At 35.2% G+C, this 19,809-nt stretch overlaps 1 protein-coding gene across 16 annotated transcripts in view; it reads left to right on the top strand.

The window, feature by feature from the left end:
* Nucleotides 1–19,809, top strand: part of SORBS2 (sorbin and SH3 domain containing 2) — a 451,850-nt gene that overhangs the window by 191,479 nt on the left and 240,562 nt on the right. For 6 of the 16 annotated variants that reach the window (XM_074276093.1, XM_074276090.1, XM_074276089.1 and 3 more), the window contains exon 1: nt 4,350–4,489. The exons of 1 other annotated variant lie outside the window; for it this stretch is intronic. Coding sequence is in view for 2 of the 15 variants with exons in the window: in XM_074276104.1 (XP_074132205.1) it covers nt 4,334–4,489 (156 nt within the window). In the remaining 13 variants the exon portion in view is untranslated. Of the gene's footprint in view, nt 1–3,853; nt 4,490–19,809 lie in introns of those variants that run through there. 9 more of the 16 variants (XM_074276086.1, XM_074276084.1, XM_074276083.1 and 6 more) reach the window with 5 other exon arrangements.

Below are 19,809 nucleotides of genomic sequence, written 5' to 3'. Positions count from 1 at the left end.
GTGGGTAGGTGTGGGTGGGTAGGTAGGGTGTGTTATAGTGAAAATGACCAAATGGTTGTGGTTTGGTTCCCAAAGCAATATGTCACTTAGTTGGTTGGTTTGGGGCAGAAGTGAGAGAGGCACAAAAAGACATACAGAGACAGACAAGAGGCAGACAGAAGGGAAAGGGGGGAAGATGAGAATGACACCATTTTTAGAACATGCACAAATATTAATTTGTCAGTCCCCTAAACCTTGGTGCACATTTAAGTTAATATGCCTTACTACTTTCTTCCATATACTTAAACAGTTTAGATTCAATTAAAAAGCAAATCCCATTGAACTCTTAAGAAAAATGTTAGTTGTTGGAACTTGACTGACCCGGGAAAAATTGCAGATTTTGTCTTTAAATATTTTTATCTTGATTAGTGCATAATTTTAAACTTGTTCCATGTTCTTACAAATTTAACTTTCCCTGGGTAAAAATTTCATTTGATTCAAATCTTTTGTAACAGAAATTTGAAATAGAGTAAATGCAATTATGTGTTTAGAAAAGAAACAAAAAAAAAATAAAGAATAGTCTACAAACTAAAAAATGTTTTAATAAAGACACATGAGAACTTTAATCTGTATTATATGTTGGGGGTATATTATGTCAAAATAAATGTGTGAAGAGTAAACCTAACTCATTGTAATCAAATGTCTCTTTAACCTTCCCTTACAAATCAAATTTCATCTAGATATATTCAAAAGTAGAGGACTGTGAGAATTTTGAGAATTTGGGTGGGGCAAGGCTTGTCATGTCATAAGCATAGGAACTCTTGGTATGGACACTCCCTCTACCAATACAGATAATCAACTTTTTTTTAGAAAGTTGCCTGGGGCATTGAAAGGTAGCACTTCTCCTTACAAATCCAAGTTCTTCCTACTCAAAGGTTGGCCCTATTTGTACTCTACCATACTGCTTACCACCTTATTTCAAAATTACCAATTGAATCAAAAAATGGAATTACAGGTATATTTAAAATTCTTTATTATTGTAAGAAATTTAGTCTAACTCAACCAACTCCTAAAGCTATCATGGAACTAAACCAACAGCAAATGAAATACTGACACATTGAATTATAAGTCAGGTCATGATTCATTTATTCATTTAAATACAATTCCTGTCCTCAAAGAATTTATAGTATGTATAGCTCCTACTCTGAGCTACCCAACTTGCATGAACACTCAAAGTTACATTTCCAGAAGATGCTTGTTACTCCCAGATTCTAGGAGATACTTGTCCATCAAATTTCTCACAGGCTCTGACCAGTATGCTTCTCATTCGTCACACATAAATGGCTCTTAAGAAAGGCATTTACTAAGATGGCATAGAAAAAAAATAGTGAGTACAAAATATTTTCCCCATAAACCTGGGACATACATTTTCACAAATACAGCATTTTTTCAAAGAAAGGACACAATCTTAGATAATTTAGAATAATAATAGTGAAGCAAACCTATAGGAAAGGCAACAAATTTCCAATATTACAGAAGAGCCTCAGTATCCCTTCTTTCTCAAGGTAGTTTTTATTAAATTCCACTGAGATCCTTTTAAATTCACCAGAGAAAGATGTTCACACTTCATAAAAGACCACCAGATGTTAATGATTTGCTAATACATTAACACTTAGTTATTTGAAACCTTCCATATTGTCTTACTCTTCCAATATGAACTCCTGTGATCAAGGACAGTCTCACTTTTCTATTTACAGTATATCTGCAATAGCAATAGTTAACACAGTGTTTTGCACCTAGTAAGTGTTCTTTCTCCCCACCTCCCATTCAATTATCTGTGATTTTATCCCATGGATGTATCAACTGGGGTCTGGAATTAGAAAGGCAATATAATATAATAAATAACTAGCTTTGGAGTTCAAATACTAAATCTAATATTTTCTATTTGTATATCTTATTTCTGGGTCTCAGTTTCATAATCAGTAAAACAATTCTAACATTTAAAGATTTAAGTTCTACCATCTTCTAATTTAGGATGTTCCATTGTAAGGAAGATTACATTCAGGAAAGTATAATATAGGGTATATTCTACTTCAACAAATGTCATTACTATGAACATCTCTTTAGACTGCAGTGGTCCTCAAACTTTTTAAATAGGGGGCCAGTTCACTGTCCCTCAGACTTTGGGAGGGCCGGACTATAGTAAAAACAAAAGCTCACATTCTGTCTCCGCCCCATTTGCCATAACCTGGTGGCCGAATAAACGTCCTCAGTGGGCGCATCTGGCCTTAGGACCATAGTTTGAGAACATCTGCTTTAGAGTCTCAGATACTGGCTGACATGATTCCATCAATGTTCAAGTAAAGGGCCATTAAGAGAATTTTAATACAACTAATGTACTGGGGAAAGTCTTTAGAATTCTTTGTTGTATAATTTTGATAGTGTTGAAGATCCTCCTTGGATATTTTAACTTGGAAATGTATTCTAGAGGGCTGTGCACTTGGAACACTAATTTCAGTGAGTCCTACTAAGCAAGAAAAAGTACAAGTATCAAGCCAGGCCACAAAGGATATGCAGATGCCCAGTTGTCCAGTTCCCTATCCAATTGAGTTTGGAACATTGGCTATCAGAAAATTAAAATTTTGGGCTATGACAGTTCATTGTTTCTTAATGCTTAAAAAGATTGGGACCTTGTGTTTGGTGAATCTCTTGAAGTATTAGAATAAATTGAAAGGTATGATTACACTGGGGGCAGCTTGATGGTGTACCATAGAACCTCCAAGATTGGAGTCAGGAGGACTTACCTTCCTAAGTTCAAATTTGGCCTGAGCCGCTAGCTGTGTGACCCAAAGCAAGTCACTTCATCTTGCTTGCCTCAGTTTTTTCATCTGTAAAATGAGATGGAGAAGGAAATGGCAAACCACTCCAGCATCTTTGCCAGGAAAATTCCAAATGGGGGTCATAAAGAGTCTGATAAAACTGAACAGCAAAAAGACTAGATCTGGTATTTGTTAGTTATATGAATAGTGTTCAACTTTAAATTCATTACTTCAATTTGAAGAGATGTTTAATTTATGAGGAAGGGGTAAAATAAATATGTAAGAATTGTGTCAATTTGGTTTAGAATGTTTTCAAGAGGCAAACAAATTATAATTTATTAAAGTGAATTTTTTCCCCAAAAGAAAGAAACATGAAGTATTTGTATTTTAATTAATTAATTATAATTAAATTAATCATATTTAAATATTTATTTATTTATTATTTATTTTAAATTTAAATTTAATAAATAAATTAAATAATTAAGTATGATTTAAAAGATATTAGAAAAATAATTATCAATTATCAAAGCTACCAGAAACTTTGTTATAAAATGTCTAACAATATTCTATTCTTATTATTTAGCGATATAAACAAATAACTGGACTGTTTCAATTAAGTTGCTATCAGAATACCACAATTAAACAAGAATAATTGGCTACATTTGCCACATCCTTTTTTACATTTAATTTGCAAAGCAACTCCAGAACCTGTTTTTAACAATGTGTTTCCAATTAGACTTTCTACAATGATTTGCATACTATTAACCTGGATAGCTTAGAGTAGGGTTTCACCGCCTCAGTTTCACATTTAGCATCAGCTCATTATTAAAAAAAAAAAAAAAAAAAAAAAAAAAAAGTTATCCCTAAAACCCAGAAAATCAGAGATGACTTGTACTCTCTTGTGAAATACTGAAAAAAACAAAAGAAACCTTACAAAGAAGGAGGGAAGGGGGGGAGAGAAATGAGTAGTTTTATAAGAAAAGAAATTAACATGCTGTGTTGGTGAGTTGCACATGATCAACCATGCTTGCGGGAGAAGGCTGTCTGTTGGGTGTTGCTATGGTTACGAAAAGCCAGTGGAACCCAATGAGCTGTCTGCAGGACCAGCCATTTTACTTATGGAAAACAGCGTGACATTATGCTGAGCTTTATCCTGAAAGGCTAATTTTTTTTTTTTTTAAAGAAAACAAAAACAGGGAAAGAAACTATTTGGAAAGAGAGAGGGAGATGGGCATCTTAAAGGATAATCACTGCAGCTAGGAAATTCCTCACAACTTCCATTGGAACAGGCTGCTGCTTAGCTGTCCCCAGGAGCTGAGCTGAGGGGGTGGAATGCAGTGTGATAGTGCCCGGACTGCCTCTCTGCTATCAGCCAGTGGGAAAGGTTTTTGTCTCCTGGCGGGGCTAGGTTTCTCTGCAATGTTATCTGCTGCACAGCTCACTAGCTGCTCGTCCTGAAAACCAGTGACCCCAAAGGGAGGGTGTCACCCTGTTCTCCGGAGATCTTCCGCTGGGCTCTCGGAAGAAGCAGGTGTATGTATTTGTGGTTCAGAACACAGCGACTCTCAGCATTTCTCGCTCCCTCCCAAGAGAGCCTGGAGAGAGAGGGCTCTGGAAGCATCGGCAGGTGGGGAGACCTGTCTCTTCTCGCAGCGGGACTGCTTGGGGACGCCAACACTTGTTTGCCCAAGGTAAGTGAGGAGGCATCTTAAAAAAAAATGCTATATTTATGTACATGCATACATACATACACCCTGAGGCTTTTACTGGACAGCTGCTTTGAGCTAAACGGAGCTAGAGTGGTTTATTTTAACTTAGCAAATGCTATTTGTAGAGAAAAACCTTTTCATTCTCCCTTAATATGGTGTCAGGTACAAAGACTCGTTTCATTAAGTTTTTGTTACATAAATTGTATGATGAAATGAACTGGCAAGTCTGGGTCTCAGGACAGAAAGCAAATATTTGCTGTTTTAATGAATTGTATTGACGTGTATTTCTGGATCGTCTACATCACCAAATGCCAGATTTCTGTACAATAGGTTCTTTTGTGTCTTCCTGTAACAGGAACTAAAAGAAATGACATGAGAAATATGTTTATATACATGTATTGTTGTATGTGTGTAATAACTGGAACTTGGGGACTTTTTTTTTTTTTAATTATAAAAGCTTTATAAATTAGTCCACTTGCATTGAAACATATGCCTACATTTGGTTGGGTTGAAGCTGTCCAGCCTCTGCAGCTCTCTATGTAGGTCATGGGAAGAATCGTATTTTTTCTCCTAGTTCCTTTTGCACCCGTTAGACTAGGTGGTTTGGGCCGGTGAGAGGGGCACTTGTCCTGGACAGACTGTAAGGACTGGGAACGGCTCACACTTCCTTCCTTTCACGGATATCTAGCACACCGTGCTGGTCCAGGGGACAACACCCCCATTGTGTGCCTCCGTTTGGAGCCCAGAGAAAGCAAGCAAGCAAGTCCTCCACACGCATGGAGGTCAGCACAGCCATAGTATGTGGCAGCGGGCAGTTTTTAAATTGCACAATCTCCCTGGCAGGTAGGTTTCATAGATTGAGAGTGAAACCAACAAAGCGCACCCAACACAAACACCCAGGAACATGCAGGGCGGATGTTTCCTGGGCGCTGCTGCTAGCTAACAGCTCAGACTTTGAATTGCAGCCTGAGTTGCAACCTCCCTCCCTGATCCAACTCCCCACCCACCCCTCCATACTCACACGCCCTCACCCCTTGATTTAGGTTCTCAGCGGGGCAAAGCCTATTATTATGACTTGAAATAGGTCAATCAAACCACCATCTCTGACCCTGGGAAGGATCTGATAAGGTTTAAATCACGTTTTCACTATTCCATTTAAGCGTTATCTAAATCCTTACGCTGACTGACCTATTAGAAATCTCGGCTGCCTAGTTTAAAACCTCAAACGTACAATATTGCCTTGGTACTCAAAATGATAGCTCAGTTAATCAGCTAATAAGGAATATGAATAGAAAAGATTCCTAGGGTCAGTTTATTTAAAATATGCAAATTACATTGAAAGAAGGAAAATAATTTGTTCAAGAGGAATTCCCCACATAGCATTTTTGAGAATCAGGAGCTAAAGTCATTTATTCCACAAGTAAGTCACAAAAGGAAGAATTAGGATCCCCTGTCCAAAGGATTGTTCAGAGCTACTTGTCTTCAGTGGCACTAATTTTTCTAAAATGAAGCTGTAGAGAACTCAACCTATAGACAAGTAATGACTATCCAATTATTAGAAAGTTTCCACTAGGGAACAAAAAATATGAGAGGTTCACAGGTACAGTTGGGGAATTAACTTTCTTATTTAAAGACCTGGAATTTTCAAAGGAAATATAAAGAGGAAGATTCATTCCTTCGTTAAATGATACAAATAAAAACTCCAGCCTAGTAATCTTTCTGTGTGTATGAAGAAGTTGGAAAAACTACTGTAGTTTTTAGTTCTCCTCTTGCAGCTCTTTATCAGAGGAAGAATTCTTAGAATTAGGACGAGGAAATGTCTTTCAGGAAGAATATGTTTTTATATCACTTACTTTTAGATGACATGGAAGAATAGGATTTGAATAGAGACAGGTATGTCACATGGGACTTTTGGGATTTGGGGGTAAAATTGTTGCCCATAGGCACAGACCCTCCTCTTATTAGATCATGGAAAATTGTCTGGCTTGGTTTTTACAATTAGTTTTTCTTTTTTTAAAAATTGTTCTAGCTTATTTTGGCAAAGAATCTACATGTAGCTTCTGATATTGATCTACCTGAAGCGGTTTAATCATTCACAAAAAAGTGATAAACTCCTACTGAGATTGGGAATGGGAGACATAAAGATATAATCCATTTTCATTTCCTAGTTTCATGAATATTAGTACTGATTTTCTTGAATTGAAGATTTTCTCAATTCAACCTCTCCATTTTATGGATAAAACTCATACTTTCAGAGGTAATAATGGGGGTGGATGGGGAAATTTAAAACTGGAGAAATAACCCCTAAAGAAGTAATGTGACTTGATCAAAATCATATACCCTATTGGGGCAATTTTGTATGCTTTCCACAGCCTCTTACTGTCTCCCATCTGCTGCTACTCTACCTTTCCAGTTTTATCTCATATTACTCTCCATGCAAATTGGACTATTCTTCACCTCTTAAGCACACACACTGAATAGTGCTTTCTCTTGTTTGCTGCTGCTTCTGAGACCCTGACCATCCTTGAAGTCCAATTAGAATCTCCTTCATGGGACTTTTTTTTTTTTCTTCCTGATCCCTCTCTGTTGGTAGCAAACTCTCCAAGAGGCATAGCATGATTTATCACATATAATTATCTATGTTTGTTACCTATCTACTAGGCTATATGTTCCATGAAAGCAGGGACTACTTTCTGATCTAAATTTTCTGTCTCCCAAATATACTATAATAATTGCTGAATAAGTCTATATTGAATGTTGAATTATTGGAAAGTAAAATTTATTTGTTTTATTTAAGGAGTTAAAAAAAATTAGTTTTGGGTTTCCATTGATTGATTGATCTTCAAGAGAAAAACAGGAGAGAAAAATGCTTCACTTTGTTACTGTTTTCTTTTGCTGTGCCATAGAAAGTCAGTACTGAGTCATCAGTGATCAATTTAGTTGGTCATTTTTAAACTCACTATTTATCTAGTTACTACTATAAATAAATGACTCAACTTCAAAACAGTTATCCCTATGCTCAATCTCAATGCTATTCATTTGAAAACTTCTGGACTTTTATGTGAAAAAAGAAAACAATCAAATGAGTTTACATTTTTAAAGCACCTTGCAAACCTTAAAGTATTATATAAATACTTGCTTATTTTATTTTATTTTTTAAGAGAAATGACCAGTCTTAAGCCTAAAAAGAAGGGAAAATCCCATTTTCTCCTTTCCCTGAAAAACTGGGTAATTGTGAGTGTAGAATGTTGCATACATTTTCAGAGTTGGCTGATGTTATGGTTGATTTTGCTTGTTACCAGGGAAGCTTGCTGGAATGGGAGTGGAACAGATAGAGTCAGGCTAGAGTATATCTGGGAATGATGGTGTGGGAAAAACAAAAGGCATCAACAAAACTTTTATAAGACAAAAACCAAAGAAGTCTTTTATTTCTTCATAAGAAAAATATGACATGTGGACTATAATTTTGACTATAACTGCACAGCCCAACAAACTCTCAAAGAAAATGTTTTTAAGGGTATTGGACCATACTCCAGTACTTTTCTTTGTGTTCTATTCTCACTGGATAAGATGAAATACAGAATACCACTTATCAAAAATTATTTTCTTAGACTTAAAAGTTTCTCATAATTTCTTGTAGTTTTTAAGCACTTAGTAATTTGTAGCCAATACTTCAGGTGGCTGACCTTCATTTTCAGTCAGTCAATAAATATTAAGTATCAGTCACTGTGCTAAGCTATGGAGATACAAAAAAAGGTAAAAGTTGTATCCTCAAGCGGCTCACAGTGTAATGGGAGACAAAAATGCAAATGACTACAAATTAGCTACATATGGGATGAATTGGAAATAAGCTATTGAGAGAAGGGAGTAGAATTATACTTCTGGGGACCAGGGACTCCATTTTTTCTGAGCCTCTGGGTGATTTTTCATATCAGCTCCTGATTATTCTCAGCTCCCAACTGCTTGGGGAAGAAATGGATAGGAGAGCACATTGATGACCAAAGTTTTTCATCCTGATATTTAAGGACCTCCACTATCCCACTTCATCCTATCTTTCCATTCTTATTTCACATTGCAACCAAAATAGAGTTCACTGATAGCACTATTCCACCTCTGTTCATTAACACATGCCAGTCTCCAACATGTATGTTTTCTTCATGCCTGTCAGAATTCTTGTCTTCTCACAGGCTTAGCTTAAATCTTATGTCCTTCACGAAGATGTCTCCATTCTACTCAACTAAAAGGTGTTTCTTTGTTTTTTTTCTCTCCCTCCTAAAATGTTTCTACTTCAAGTTGTATCTTTCAAAATTCTGTCTTCTCTGTATACTTGTTTCATGAATGGGGATTTTTGTGGAACAATTTTTCATCCTTGTATGCTCAGGGCTTACCTCAGGGCTTCTGCTGAATTGAAATGCATTGGTTCAAATTTCTGTGAGTTTTAGCTTTTTGATTAAAGCAAAGATGGTCTTATTAGCAGAATCGTTGATGATACTACTTTTACAGGAAAGTTTGCTTTTATAAACTGCCTTCCTTGCTTTAAAATTACAGGATTAAAAGGATTTTATTGCCTTCTTTTTCCATCTTTTTGCCACACTATTATCAAGATGACTAGTTGTAAAATGTTCTTTTCTTTGTTTTTGTTCTTTCACTCTATTTTAGCCTTTAGGAAGCACTTTCAACAACTTAATGAGCAAATGGCCCTATTTTCTTCCTCAAATACTTCATCTTGTAAAGGAGTTAACACTTCCAGCTCTTCCCAGCCATTGATGACTTTTGTCAGTTATACACATTGGCAGGACCTAATAAAGCTACAAAGATTTCTAATATAGGTTTAATAAAAATTGTGTTTGTTCTTTGAGAATCAGTCTGACTAAAATGATATTCATCATTTGAAGATTGATCATTGAGTAATTTTTTTTAATGGGTATATCTCATAAATCATTTTTTATTTTTTAAATTTTATTAAAGCTTTTTATTTACAAAACATACGCATGGGTCATTTTTCAACATTGACCCTTGCAAAGCTTCTGTTCCAAATTATCCCCTCCTTCTCCCTACCCCCTCCCCTAGATGGCAGATAGCCTAATACATGTTAAATATGTTAAAATATATATTAAATCTAACATATGTATGCATATTTATAAATTATTCTTTTTACAGAAAAAAAGAAAATCTGATCAAGAAAAATCAGATCAAGGAGGAAAAAAAACTAAGAGAAAACAAAATGCAAGCAAACAACAACAGAAAGCGAATGCTATGTTGTGGTCCATATTCATAGGCCTTTCTCTGGGTGTAGATAGCTTACTTCATCACTGAACAATTGGAGCTGGTTTGAATCATCTCATTGTTGAAGAGAGCCACATTCATCAGAATTGATCATCCTATAGTTTTGCTGTTGTCATTTATAATGATCTGGTTCTTCTCATTTCACTCAGTATCAGTTCATTTAAGTCTTTCTAGTCCTATCTGAAATCATACTGCTGGTCATTTCTTACAGAACAATAACATTCCATAACTTTCATATACCATAATTTATTCAGCCTTTCTCCAGCTGATGGGCATCCATTAAGTTTCCAGTTTCTTGCCACTACAAAAAGGGCTGTCGCAAACATGTTTGCACATGTGGGTCCCTTTCCCTCCTTTAAGATCTCTTTGGAATATAATCCCGGTAGAAATACTATTGGGTCAAAGGATATGCACAGTTTGATAACTTTTTGAGCATAGTTCCAAATTTCTCTCCAGAATGGTTGGATCTGTTCACAGTTCCACCAACAATGTATCAGTGTCCCAGTTTTCTCACATCCCTCCAACAATGAATCATCTTTTAAAAAACAGTTAATGGATCTGGAGTCAGATCTGAATTTAAATGTGATCTGACATTTAATTAGTTCTGTGATCATGTTAAGTCACTTGAACTGTTTGTCTCATTTTTCTCATCAGTAAGATGGGGATTTCTAGCAGCTAAGTGGCACAGTGGATCGAACACTAGGTTCGGAATTAGGAAGACTCATCTTCCTGAGTTCATATTTGGCCTCATACACATATACCTGTGTGAGCTTGAGTAAATTACTATTTGCCATAGTTCTTCTGGAGAAGAAAATAGCAAATCATTCCAGTATTTTTGCAAAGAAAACCCAAAATATAGGGTCATGCAGAGTTGGACATCACTGATTAAAAACAAAATGGGGATACTAATAATACCTACTTTCCAGTGTTATTATGAGGATAAAGAGAGATGATATTTGTAAAGTTGTTGAAAACCTTGAAGGAAACCATGTAAATGTTAGCTGTTATTATTATTATTAGCTGTAATTAGGGCAAGAAAGGAATGTAATTTGTCAGTCAAGGGTGTATTCACAAAAACTTTCAGAAATATTAGGTTAAACCATCATCAAAAGGGAAAATGTATCAGCCTTTAACGGAAATGCAGTTTATCATTATTTTACACCATGATATCAAAATAGAAGTAGAAAAAATTAATCAGTGATTTAAATATTTTATACTTGACACTCAAAGGACTAAATTTATACAAATATTTGTGTTAAAGAAAATATAAAATGTATTATTTTGAATTATTTATTTTTTAGAAATTTTAGAATTGGATAGAAATTGTGTAAAAATATAGAAATAGCAATATTAATGATGGAGCATCAACCTATCCCTTGATAGGGTAATGGTTTAATATGCAAAATGAGACATAAAGACAGGAAGGATAGTGGACATCATGTTGGACTTGGGGTCAGGAAGATCTAACTTTGAATTCTGCCTTCAGACAGTGATTATTAGCTATGTGAACTTGAGAAAGTCACTTAACCTGTTTACTGACTCAATTACCTCATCTGTAAAATAGAAATAATACTAGCATTTTACAGGATTGTAATGAGAATCAAATGAGATACATATATAAGGTGCTTTGCAAATCTTAAAAGTCCTATATAAATGCTAAACTACTGGGTTTTTTTTGTGGTTTTTTTTTTTTAGATGAAGAGTTTATTGATTTGTTTGACTAAAGGATTTGTCTAAAGGATTGTGCTTTTCCTTTCTTAACTTGGTGAGAAGCAAACTTGGAGGGAGAGAGGAGCAAGAGAGAGTGTTAAGCTCAAAATAAAAGTAGCAATCTTATTTTGAATGAAAATAATTACAATTATTGACATGTTATTTATAAACTGCTTTCTTCAGAAAGATCTCATTAGGTGGGTAGTACAAATATTATCTGCATTTTGGAGAAGAGAAAACTGCCAATTGGGAAAGATGTGATTTGCCCAGTTGATGGTGTCTAAGTATCAGAATTGAGTTACAAATTGAGAACAGGAAAACTGATCTTCTCAACCTGAGTCTGGTACTCTTCGAATTGATAAATAAAACTATTTTACAACGTCTCAGAGCTGTTCTTTAGGAAAAGATGGCTTTAGGAAAATATTGGCCTAGCCAATATTTAAGCATAGTTACACCCTTACCCCAGTAGTCACAGCTTCTTCATGTTAATTAGGAGATCTCCTGGGGCATGCTCCAGGAATCCACTTGTGATCCTGGCTTTTTAAAATTAATGACTTGGATAAAGATATAAATTGGAAAACACTAAGAGGAATTGTTAACAAATTGGATTGAATGATTAAAAAAAAAAAAATCTAGGCTAGAGCTTTGGGCTAAATCTGATAGGATGAAATTGAATAAAAGATTAGGGCTCAAATGATCAACTTCTTAAGCACAAGATATGGAGCCTTGGGTGGAGAGCTGTTTGAAGATCTGGGAGGTTTAAGTAGACTGTAATCTTAATATAAGACCCCAATGTAATATAGTAGCCAAAAGAACTAATAGAATTTTAGGCCCCATTTTAAGCTACCATAATATCCAGGACCAGGGAGGTGATATTATGCTTTGACGCCTATTTTCATTTAGTTTAATTTAATTTAATTTTTATATTCATTTTGTTTTATTTCATGCCACCTTTTAAGAAGGTATTACATTAGTTTTAGGATATCCAGAAGAGCACCATCAGGATGGCAAGAGACCTTGAGATGATACCAATTGAGGATAAATTAAAGGAGTTTAGGGTTGTTGAACCTAGAGAAGTAAAAGCTTTACTAGGGTAAAAAAAAAGCCAGAGGATCCCTTATAAGGATATGGTTGTCCAACAGTTAGAATTGTCCTGAAGTAGCATAGGTTTCTCTAGATGCAGTGGGATTCTCTCTCTCATTAGAGATCTTTTAGCAAAAGTTGGATTATCACTAGTCTGGCGTAAAGTGGATTCCTACTCTGATTATAGGTCTTTGAGAAGCCTTTGCACTGACAGTCTATTTGAATTGATCAACATATTCTTTGAAGAGGATTGTTTTATGGATGTCCTGATTCTGATGATTCTGCTTTAATTTAATTATGCAATTAATTAGGTTTAGATTGTTGAAGTTTGAGGCCATTCAGTCTGAGCTCTTTTCCTTTTTCTGTATGCCAAAACTTCTTCAAATTTACTCTCTTTCTCTAGTCTAGTTTTTATAGTTGGGCTTTCTCCTTATCAAGGCCAACTCCTCCCATCTTCTCAGTCAGATTGCTCTCTCAAACATTGTGTTTGTTTCCCTCTGCATGTCTCTTTCCTTGCACCTACCCTTCTGTCTGTCTTTCTTGGTTTGTCTTTGTCTCTGTCAGTCTCTGTCTATATCCGTTTCTCTGTCTCTATCACTCTATCTCTGTGTCTTTCTCTCTCTCTCTCTCTTGGTTTTTTGTCTTTGCCTTTATCAGCCTGTCAACACTTAAATATATATTGCAGAATGAACACATGGTAATAAATGACAAGGAAATTTGGAAAGGAGAGCGATGGTCAGCAAAGGCTTTCTGTAGAATGGTGGTACTTGAGCTGTTTCTTGAAGGTAATGAGGGATTCTATGAGTTGAGGATGAAATATAAAGAATATTCTGACCATGGGGGACAGTCGGTACAAAAGGCACAGAGATAGAAAACAAAGGATCCATACTGGAGGAACAGGAAAAGCAGTTTGTCTGAATCTTGTTTAAAAAAGGGCAAAAAAATAATTTTATTTGTCAAATTATTTAATTTATTAAATTATTAAAATAAGGCTAGAAAAATAGATTGGACAGCTCAGTGAATAGAGAGCCAGCCCTGGAGTCAACGAGAGCTCAAATTCAACTTCAGATATTTACTGGCTGTGTGACTCTGGGCAAGTCACTTAACCCTGTTTGCCTCTTCTGTATAATGAACTTGAGAAGGAAATGGCAAATCACTCTAGTATCTTTGCAAGAAAACCCCAATGGAGTCATAAAGAATTGGATATGACTAAAAATCTAGAACAAGAAAGATTAGGGCCAAGTTGAAAAGAGTTTTAAAAGTCAAAGAAATTTATTTTTAGGATTCACTAGTTGAGGAGGATACTCTGGAGAGCCACTAGAGTTCACTGAGTACAAGAGTGGCACAAAATAATTGCATATGCTTCAGAAAGAAAAAAAAAAAGTTTGACAGTTAGATTGAAGATGGATTGGAGAGGGAGAGACTGACACAGGGTGACCCATCAAGTTATTGCATTAGTCCTGACAAGAAGGGATCAAAACCTGCATTAAAGTGGGAGCTATGTGAGTAGGGAATAGGGGGCAGATGCAGATGATATTTTGCTGATAGAAATTGGAAGATTTGACTAATGACTATAAATATATGGTGAGGGAGAGTCAGTTGTTGAGCATAATAACAAGGTTATAGACACCATAGGCTAGAAGAATGATAATCAACAGAAACAGAGAACTTTGGATAAGGAAGGTTTTGTGGTGGGAAAGGAACAAGTTCTCTTTTTAGACATGGTACATTCAGAGATATTAATAAGGCAATTGATGATGTGGGACCAGAGCTCAGGAGGGACTTGGGCTAGATATATTGATATAGTTGTCATTGATACATAAATGATAGTTAAGCCAGTAAGAGCTGATGATGTCTCAGAGGGAGAATATATATAGATATAGGAAACCCAAGAGAGAACCTTGGGATGTACCTCAGACTGGGGGGGTGAGAAACAAGAATGAATGGTCAAAGAAGGTCAAGGAGAATTGGGAGAGAGTGAGCTAACTTTTTTTTTTTCTTTTGAAAGGAACCCAGGAATCTCTATAGCTCAGCTTCTAAAACTGTGGGTCACAATCCCATATGGGGATTATGGAGGATACTGAATGTGGAGGATACAAAATTATGATTATCATAAATATTTGACTTATATACGTATTTTGTATCCTTATATACCTAGGAGTCATGCAAAAAAAATTTTGGGCAAAAAGAGATCATGAATAAGAAAAGCTTAAGAAGCCCTGCTTTATATCAATGAAATATATTAGGTTCAGTTCCTATCCTTGCATATCTGTCCCAAAAGTCTTGCTGCAGATAGGTCAAAAAAGATTGAGGAAAGACTATGAGATTTGGTAATTCAGAGATCATTGGTAATTTTGGAAGAAGTAGTTACAGTTTATTGAAGCTGAAAACCATATTGCAAAGAGTGGAGGAATGAGAAGTTAAAGACATTGAGTCCAAAAAGCTTTTTCTAGTTTGACTGAAAAAGGGAGGAGTTTGTACAAGACTGTAGCTTGAGAGCATGAAAAGCTGTCCTTCGGGTTTTTAAAGATTGGAAGAGACTTGAAGGCAAAGGGATAGGAACCCACAGATAACAGCAAGATTAAAGAGGAGGGAGGTGAAGGGGAAAGGAATGATGGGAAGAATAAACCACTAGGAAAGACTTGAGATGATGAGAATAAAATCAGATTTAAATTGCAACTATGAGGGTAATGTTTATTTCCCTCCCTAATTGTCTAGCAAACATGTACCATTCCAAGTAGTGATTCTGAACCCATTCAAGTGCATTCATTATGCCCAAATATCAGATCTCACATCTTATTTTTTGTGTTTCTGAGTAATATATTTCAAGCATCTTTAACTCCCAAAGGTTCATGGTTTTCTCATTGTATTTTTAAAAAGATTTTTTTATCCTGATTCCATCCCATATTATAATTTAAAATAAAATGTTTTCTCCTAATAATTTGTAATTTCAATGCCTTCATTTTTCTAGTTATGTTTTCCTATAGGTCTGACTTTTTAAAAATTGAATTTTTTATTAGAACCTTAAGAGTCCAGGCATTCATCTGAATTCATCAGAAGAAAGTATACAATATTTTTGGAAAAATTCTTTCTTATAATCTTTTTAAATGGGAAAGCTATGTCCCTATAATATTTCATGGGCACTATATGTCCAAACAGAAAGAATTGCTGTTTTCATATGTTTTCTCTGATAATTTCTTTTTAGTTGATGAACTGAGGAATAGGGGAAGCAAAAAGCCATCAGGCATTCAAACACTTCAGAATATTCTGAGTGGCTTGGCTTCTTCTCAAGGCTGTAATCTGGTTTAGGGTTTAGTGCTAGGAAAACTGGAGAACCATAACAAAAATAGCCAGCAGTCCAATTTAAAAATAAAAAATATGATAATAGAAAGAAGATCATATTTAATAACTAGGCAGAAAAACTTAGGCAGCATGGCATAGGGTATGGAGTATTAGAGTTGGAATTAGGAAGATGGGCTCAAATCTTGCTGATATATCCTTATTATTTGCCGTTGCACAAATCACTCAATATATCTAAAGCTCAATTTCCCCAACTGTAAAATGTGGATCAGAATAACTTTAGTACCCAATTTGTAAGTTATTGTGATGGTCAGATGGTGCTATGCAAATCAGTTTTTTGCATTGCAAAGTCCTATGTAAATCTCAATCATTATTGAAATAAAAATTCTTGCCATGATTGGTGCCTTTTTAAAAAGTTGCTGATGAATTTTCAATAGCACAAATGTTGCCTCTGCACTTATGCAAAAGGTTAGAAGTCTCTGTACCTGCTTCTATCTGTGGGTAGCTATCTCCTGCAGAGACATTTAGTTCCCCCTTAGGAGCTCACAGTGAAAGTTTATGAGGACCAAAGTCCTGTCAAGAAGAACCGCAGAACATTCACCCACCACCTGCTGATGGCAGTTGTCTGCTTCTTCCACTTCATTGGCTCATTTTAAACCATTATATACTTTTAAGCATTCAAACCATGCTTCAAACATTATTGAAATCCATCAAACCCCTTGATCTTGAAGTCCCATTAAAAGAAAAGTAAATCAATGTCTTGTAGCAATTTAAGAGAGAGAAAATTTCAATGAAATAAGGACATCATCCAGTTTATGGGTTTTTCTAGAACTTTTGGACTCCTAGATAGTTCTTTGCTTGTTAGAATCTCCACCACTCCACACATATTACAATGCCTACTGTTGCATTATGTTGTATGAATGGTAGTCCAGTTAGTATCTTCTCTTCTTAAACAAGTTTATTGATAATATACAAAGTGTTGATGGTGCACACACACGTACAATAGGGATACAAGGATGCTAGTTAACAAAGGATTGGATTGTCCAATAGAAAGTTGATTTTGAAATGATTCCCAAGTCACTGAGCAGCCATTTTCTGCCCATTAACAGGAAAGCAGGAAGTAGAGATACAAGGTCCACATAGCTTTTTTAGAAGTTTGCCTGAGAAAGGCACAAGTTTGTACAAAGTTGTAGCTTGAGGGCATGGAAGGCTATATACCTAGGGTTTTTAAAGGTTAGGAGAGACTTAGACCTGTTCTAAGGCAAAGGGATAGGAACCTGTCACAGATAATGCAAGATTAAAGTGGAAGAATGAGCTGGGGAAGGGAATAATTGAAGGGATAAACTGCTGGAAAAAACTTGAAATGATGAAAATAAACCCAGATTTACATTGCAACTCTGAGGGTAATGTAATTTTCCCAAATTGTCTCCAAGCACTGATTCTATACCCATTCAAATGCATTCATTGTGCTCAATCTTAGATCTTACATCTTATTTTCTGAGTCACATAGTTGAAGCATATTTGATTAGCTTTCAAAAGTTAAGTTTATTTATGTGATGCTATTAGGTGCCTATCATATCCAATGCCCTCCAATCCTCAGAATATTTTGGAGAAGCCTACCTGTTTACCTTTTCATATTCTTAGTGTGCATATCCTATATACATGTGTAGATTATTCTAAAGTCAGTCAATAAGTATTTGTGAAGCACCTACTATGTACCAGACACTATGCTAAGCATTAGCTATACAAAACAAAATGCATACTTTACCCTTGAAGAAATCACAATCTAATGGGAGAAACAATATACAAATGACTAAATATCCAAACAAACTAAGTGGAGGATAAATAGGAAATAATCAGAGAGAAAACATTAGAATTGAGAGATTGTGAAAAGCTTCCAGAAGAAGGTGGGATTTTAGTTGAGACTAGAAGGAATCCAGGAAAGCCTGAAGGCAGAGATAAGGAGAGCAAACATTTCAGGCGATTTCTATGAAGGTTTTATAGAAATAAGAAAGAAGGGATATATGTAGTTTGATGTCATTGAGATTTTCTTGATAATCCTATATTCAATAATAGTAATACCAGCTATTCTTGATCATATCAAATTTGTATGTGATCGATCTGTGCTTTAGATTGAGTATTTTTTTGATGAAAACATGAGAAGCAATTAACTGGCTTTCACAGATAACTTTCTATAGTAGATCATATCTTCAGACTATCTGAGAGCTACAGACAGTCAACAAACATTTATTAATCTATCTCCTATATGTCAGGTCGTTTTCTGAGTAAATACTTTTTTGGAAGATTTCTTCTCCAAATGATTGTACATCTAGATGCTAAGAAGTTACAAGACTCCTTAATAGATGCAACCACAGAAATAATTTTGTTAATTGATCCTCTGATCATCTGTATCAATTGAAGCACAGAATGAGAAAAAGTTGGTCACTAAATATATTAACTGGTGGCATAAGACATTTTCCAGTTCAGGGTCTTTTCAATGAGAAATTGACTTGGTATCCAATCCAAGAAAAAAAATAAGCTTTTAAAAAGTGCATATTGCAGCTCATGAAACTAATCCACCAACAAATATATCTTGTATGGATACTGACAAGGTTAAGTGAAAAGGTCACAGAATTGAATAAGAGAAAGAAATTATGAATCAATATGTTTTAGAAACTTGATAGCATTTTATCAAGTTTTACTCTTCTCTAAAAATTCATTCTTTAAACAGTATTCTGATAAATGACTGTGAATGATGGAACATCTTAATCACAAAGAAATCAAAACTGTAGGTCACCCAAAGGGTAATACAAAGAGATATGATTGATAGAGGTAGCCTGCAGCATCCTACCATATAAGGAATGCTAATATCAGAAATGAAAAAGAACATTGACTATTAATAAATGAGAGTAAAGGGTAAGAGATAAACACACCCAAAAACTTTTACTAATATTGGTGAAATATTAAAAAAGACTTGGAACACATCCTTAAATCCTCGGTACTGAATTTATTAAGAAATAGAGGGAAGCACAAACAAGAATTGCATTAATAGGAAGAGAAGAATGGCATTTAATCTCTATGACTGGAAGAATTACCCACAGTAAAAATCATGGATCCATTGAATTGTTAAGGTATTCATTCTGGAAAACAAAAGTTAGTCTAAGACACACCAATGAATAATAACTTAAGCCACTAATATTAGGAGACCATTACTCAAACATGTTTCATTCAGATTCCAAGATGAGAAAATCAGTAGTCAGTTATCCTTAAGATTAGACAGGAATTTAAAAAGAAATTGAAGATGAGAGGATGGGGGCAATACTAAAAGATAGAGGTTTATATGCATATGTATATATACTATATTTTCTGGGTCAGTGACTCAGATTATGGTAGGTATAAGACTGATTCTACTAATATGTGTTGTGTGTGTATTTCATTTATTTGTATAGTCATAATTTGAAGTCCTGATTTGTGGCCCTATAATCTTATCACTGGTTTCTTGTCTTTGCCATGAATTGTTTATACAAGAACAATATCACTACTTCTGTAATTTGTATATAACTGAGTGAATAAAATATTTTTCATTAGTGTATTACTTTCTCACTTTGATTTTTAAGACAATTAACAAAGTATTAAAAATTATTTATCCTAGTTGTGGTGCTATATGTCTACAATCTCTACTGTCAGAGAGGTTAAGACTGGTGGATCTCTTGAGCTAGGGAATTCTAAGCTGTGATAGGCTAGCCTTCAGAAGTTCATACAAATTTGTCACCATTATAGCAGTCCCTGGGAATAGGAGAGGAAAGGAAAAACAGGACAGAAGTAGGTCAGCAACTATGTCAGTTAGAAATGGAATCAGACCAGGATGTGATCGACAACATAAGATAGGAGAACTAGCCTCCAGGAAAAATAAAATCAGAAGT

Source organism: Sminthopsis crassicaudata, chromosome 6 (genome assembly GCF_048593235.1).
Source record: "Sminthopsis crassicaudata isolate SCR6 chromosome 6, ASM4859323v1, whole genome shotgun sequence".
NCBI lineage: Eukaryota > Metazoa > Chordata > Mammalia > Dasyuromorphia > Dasyuridae > Sminthopsis > Sminthopsis crassicaudata.
The sequence above is the reverse complement of the archived record's forward strand: the minus strand, read 5'-3'. Positions and strand labels throughout refer to the sequence as shown.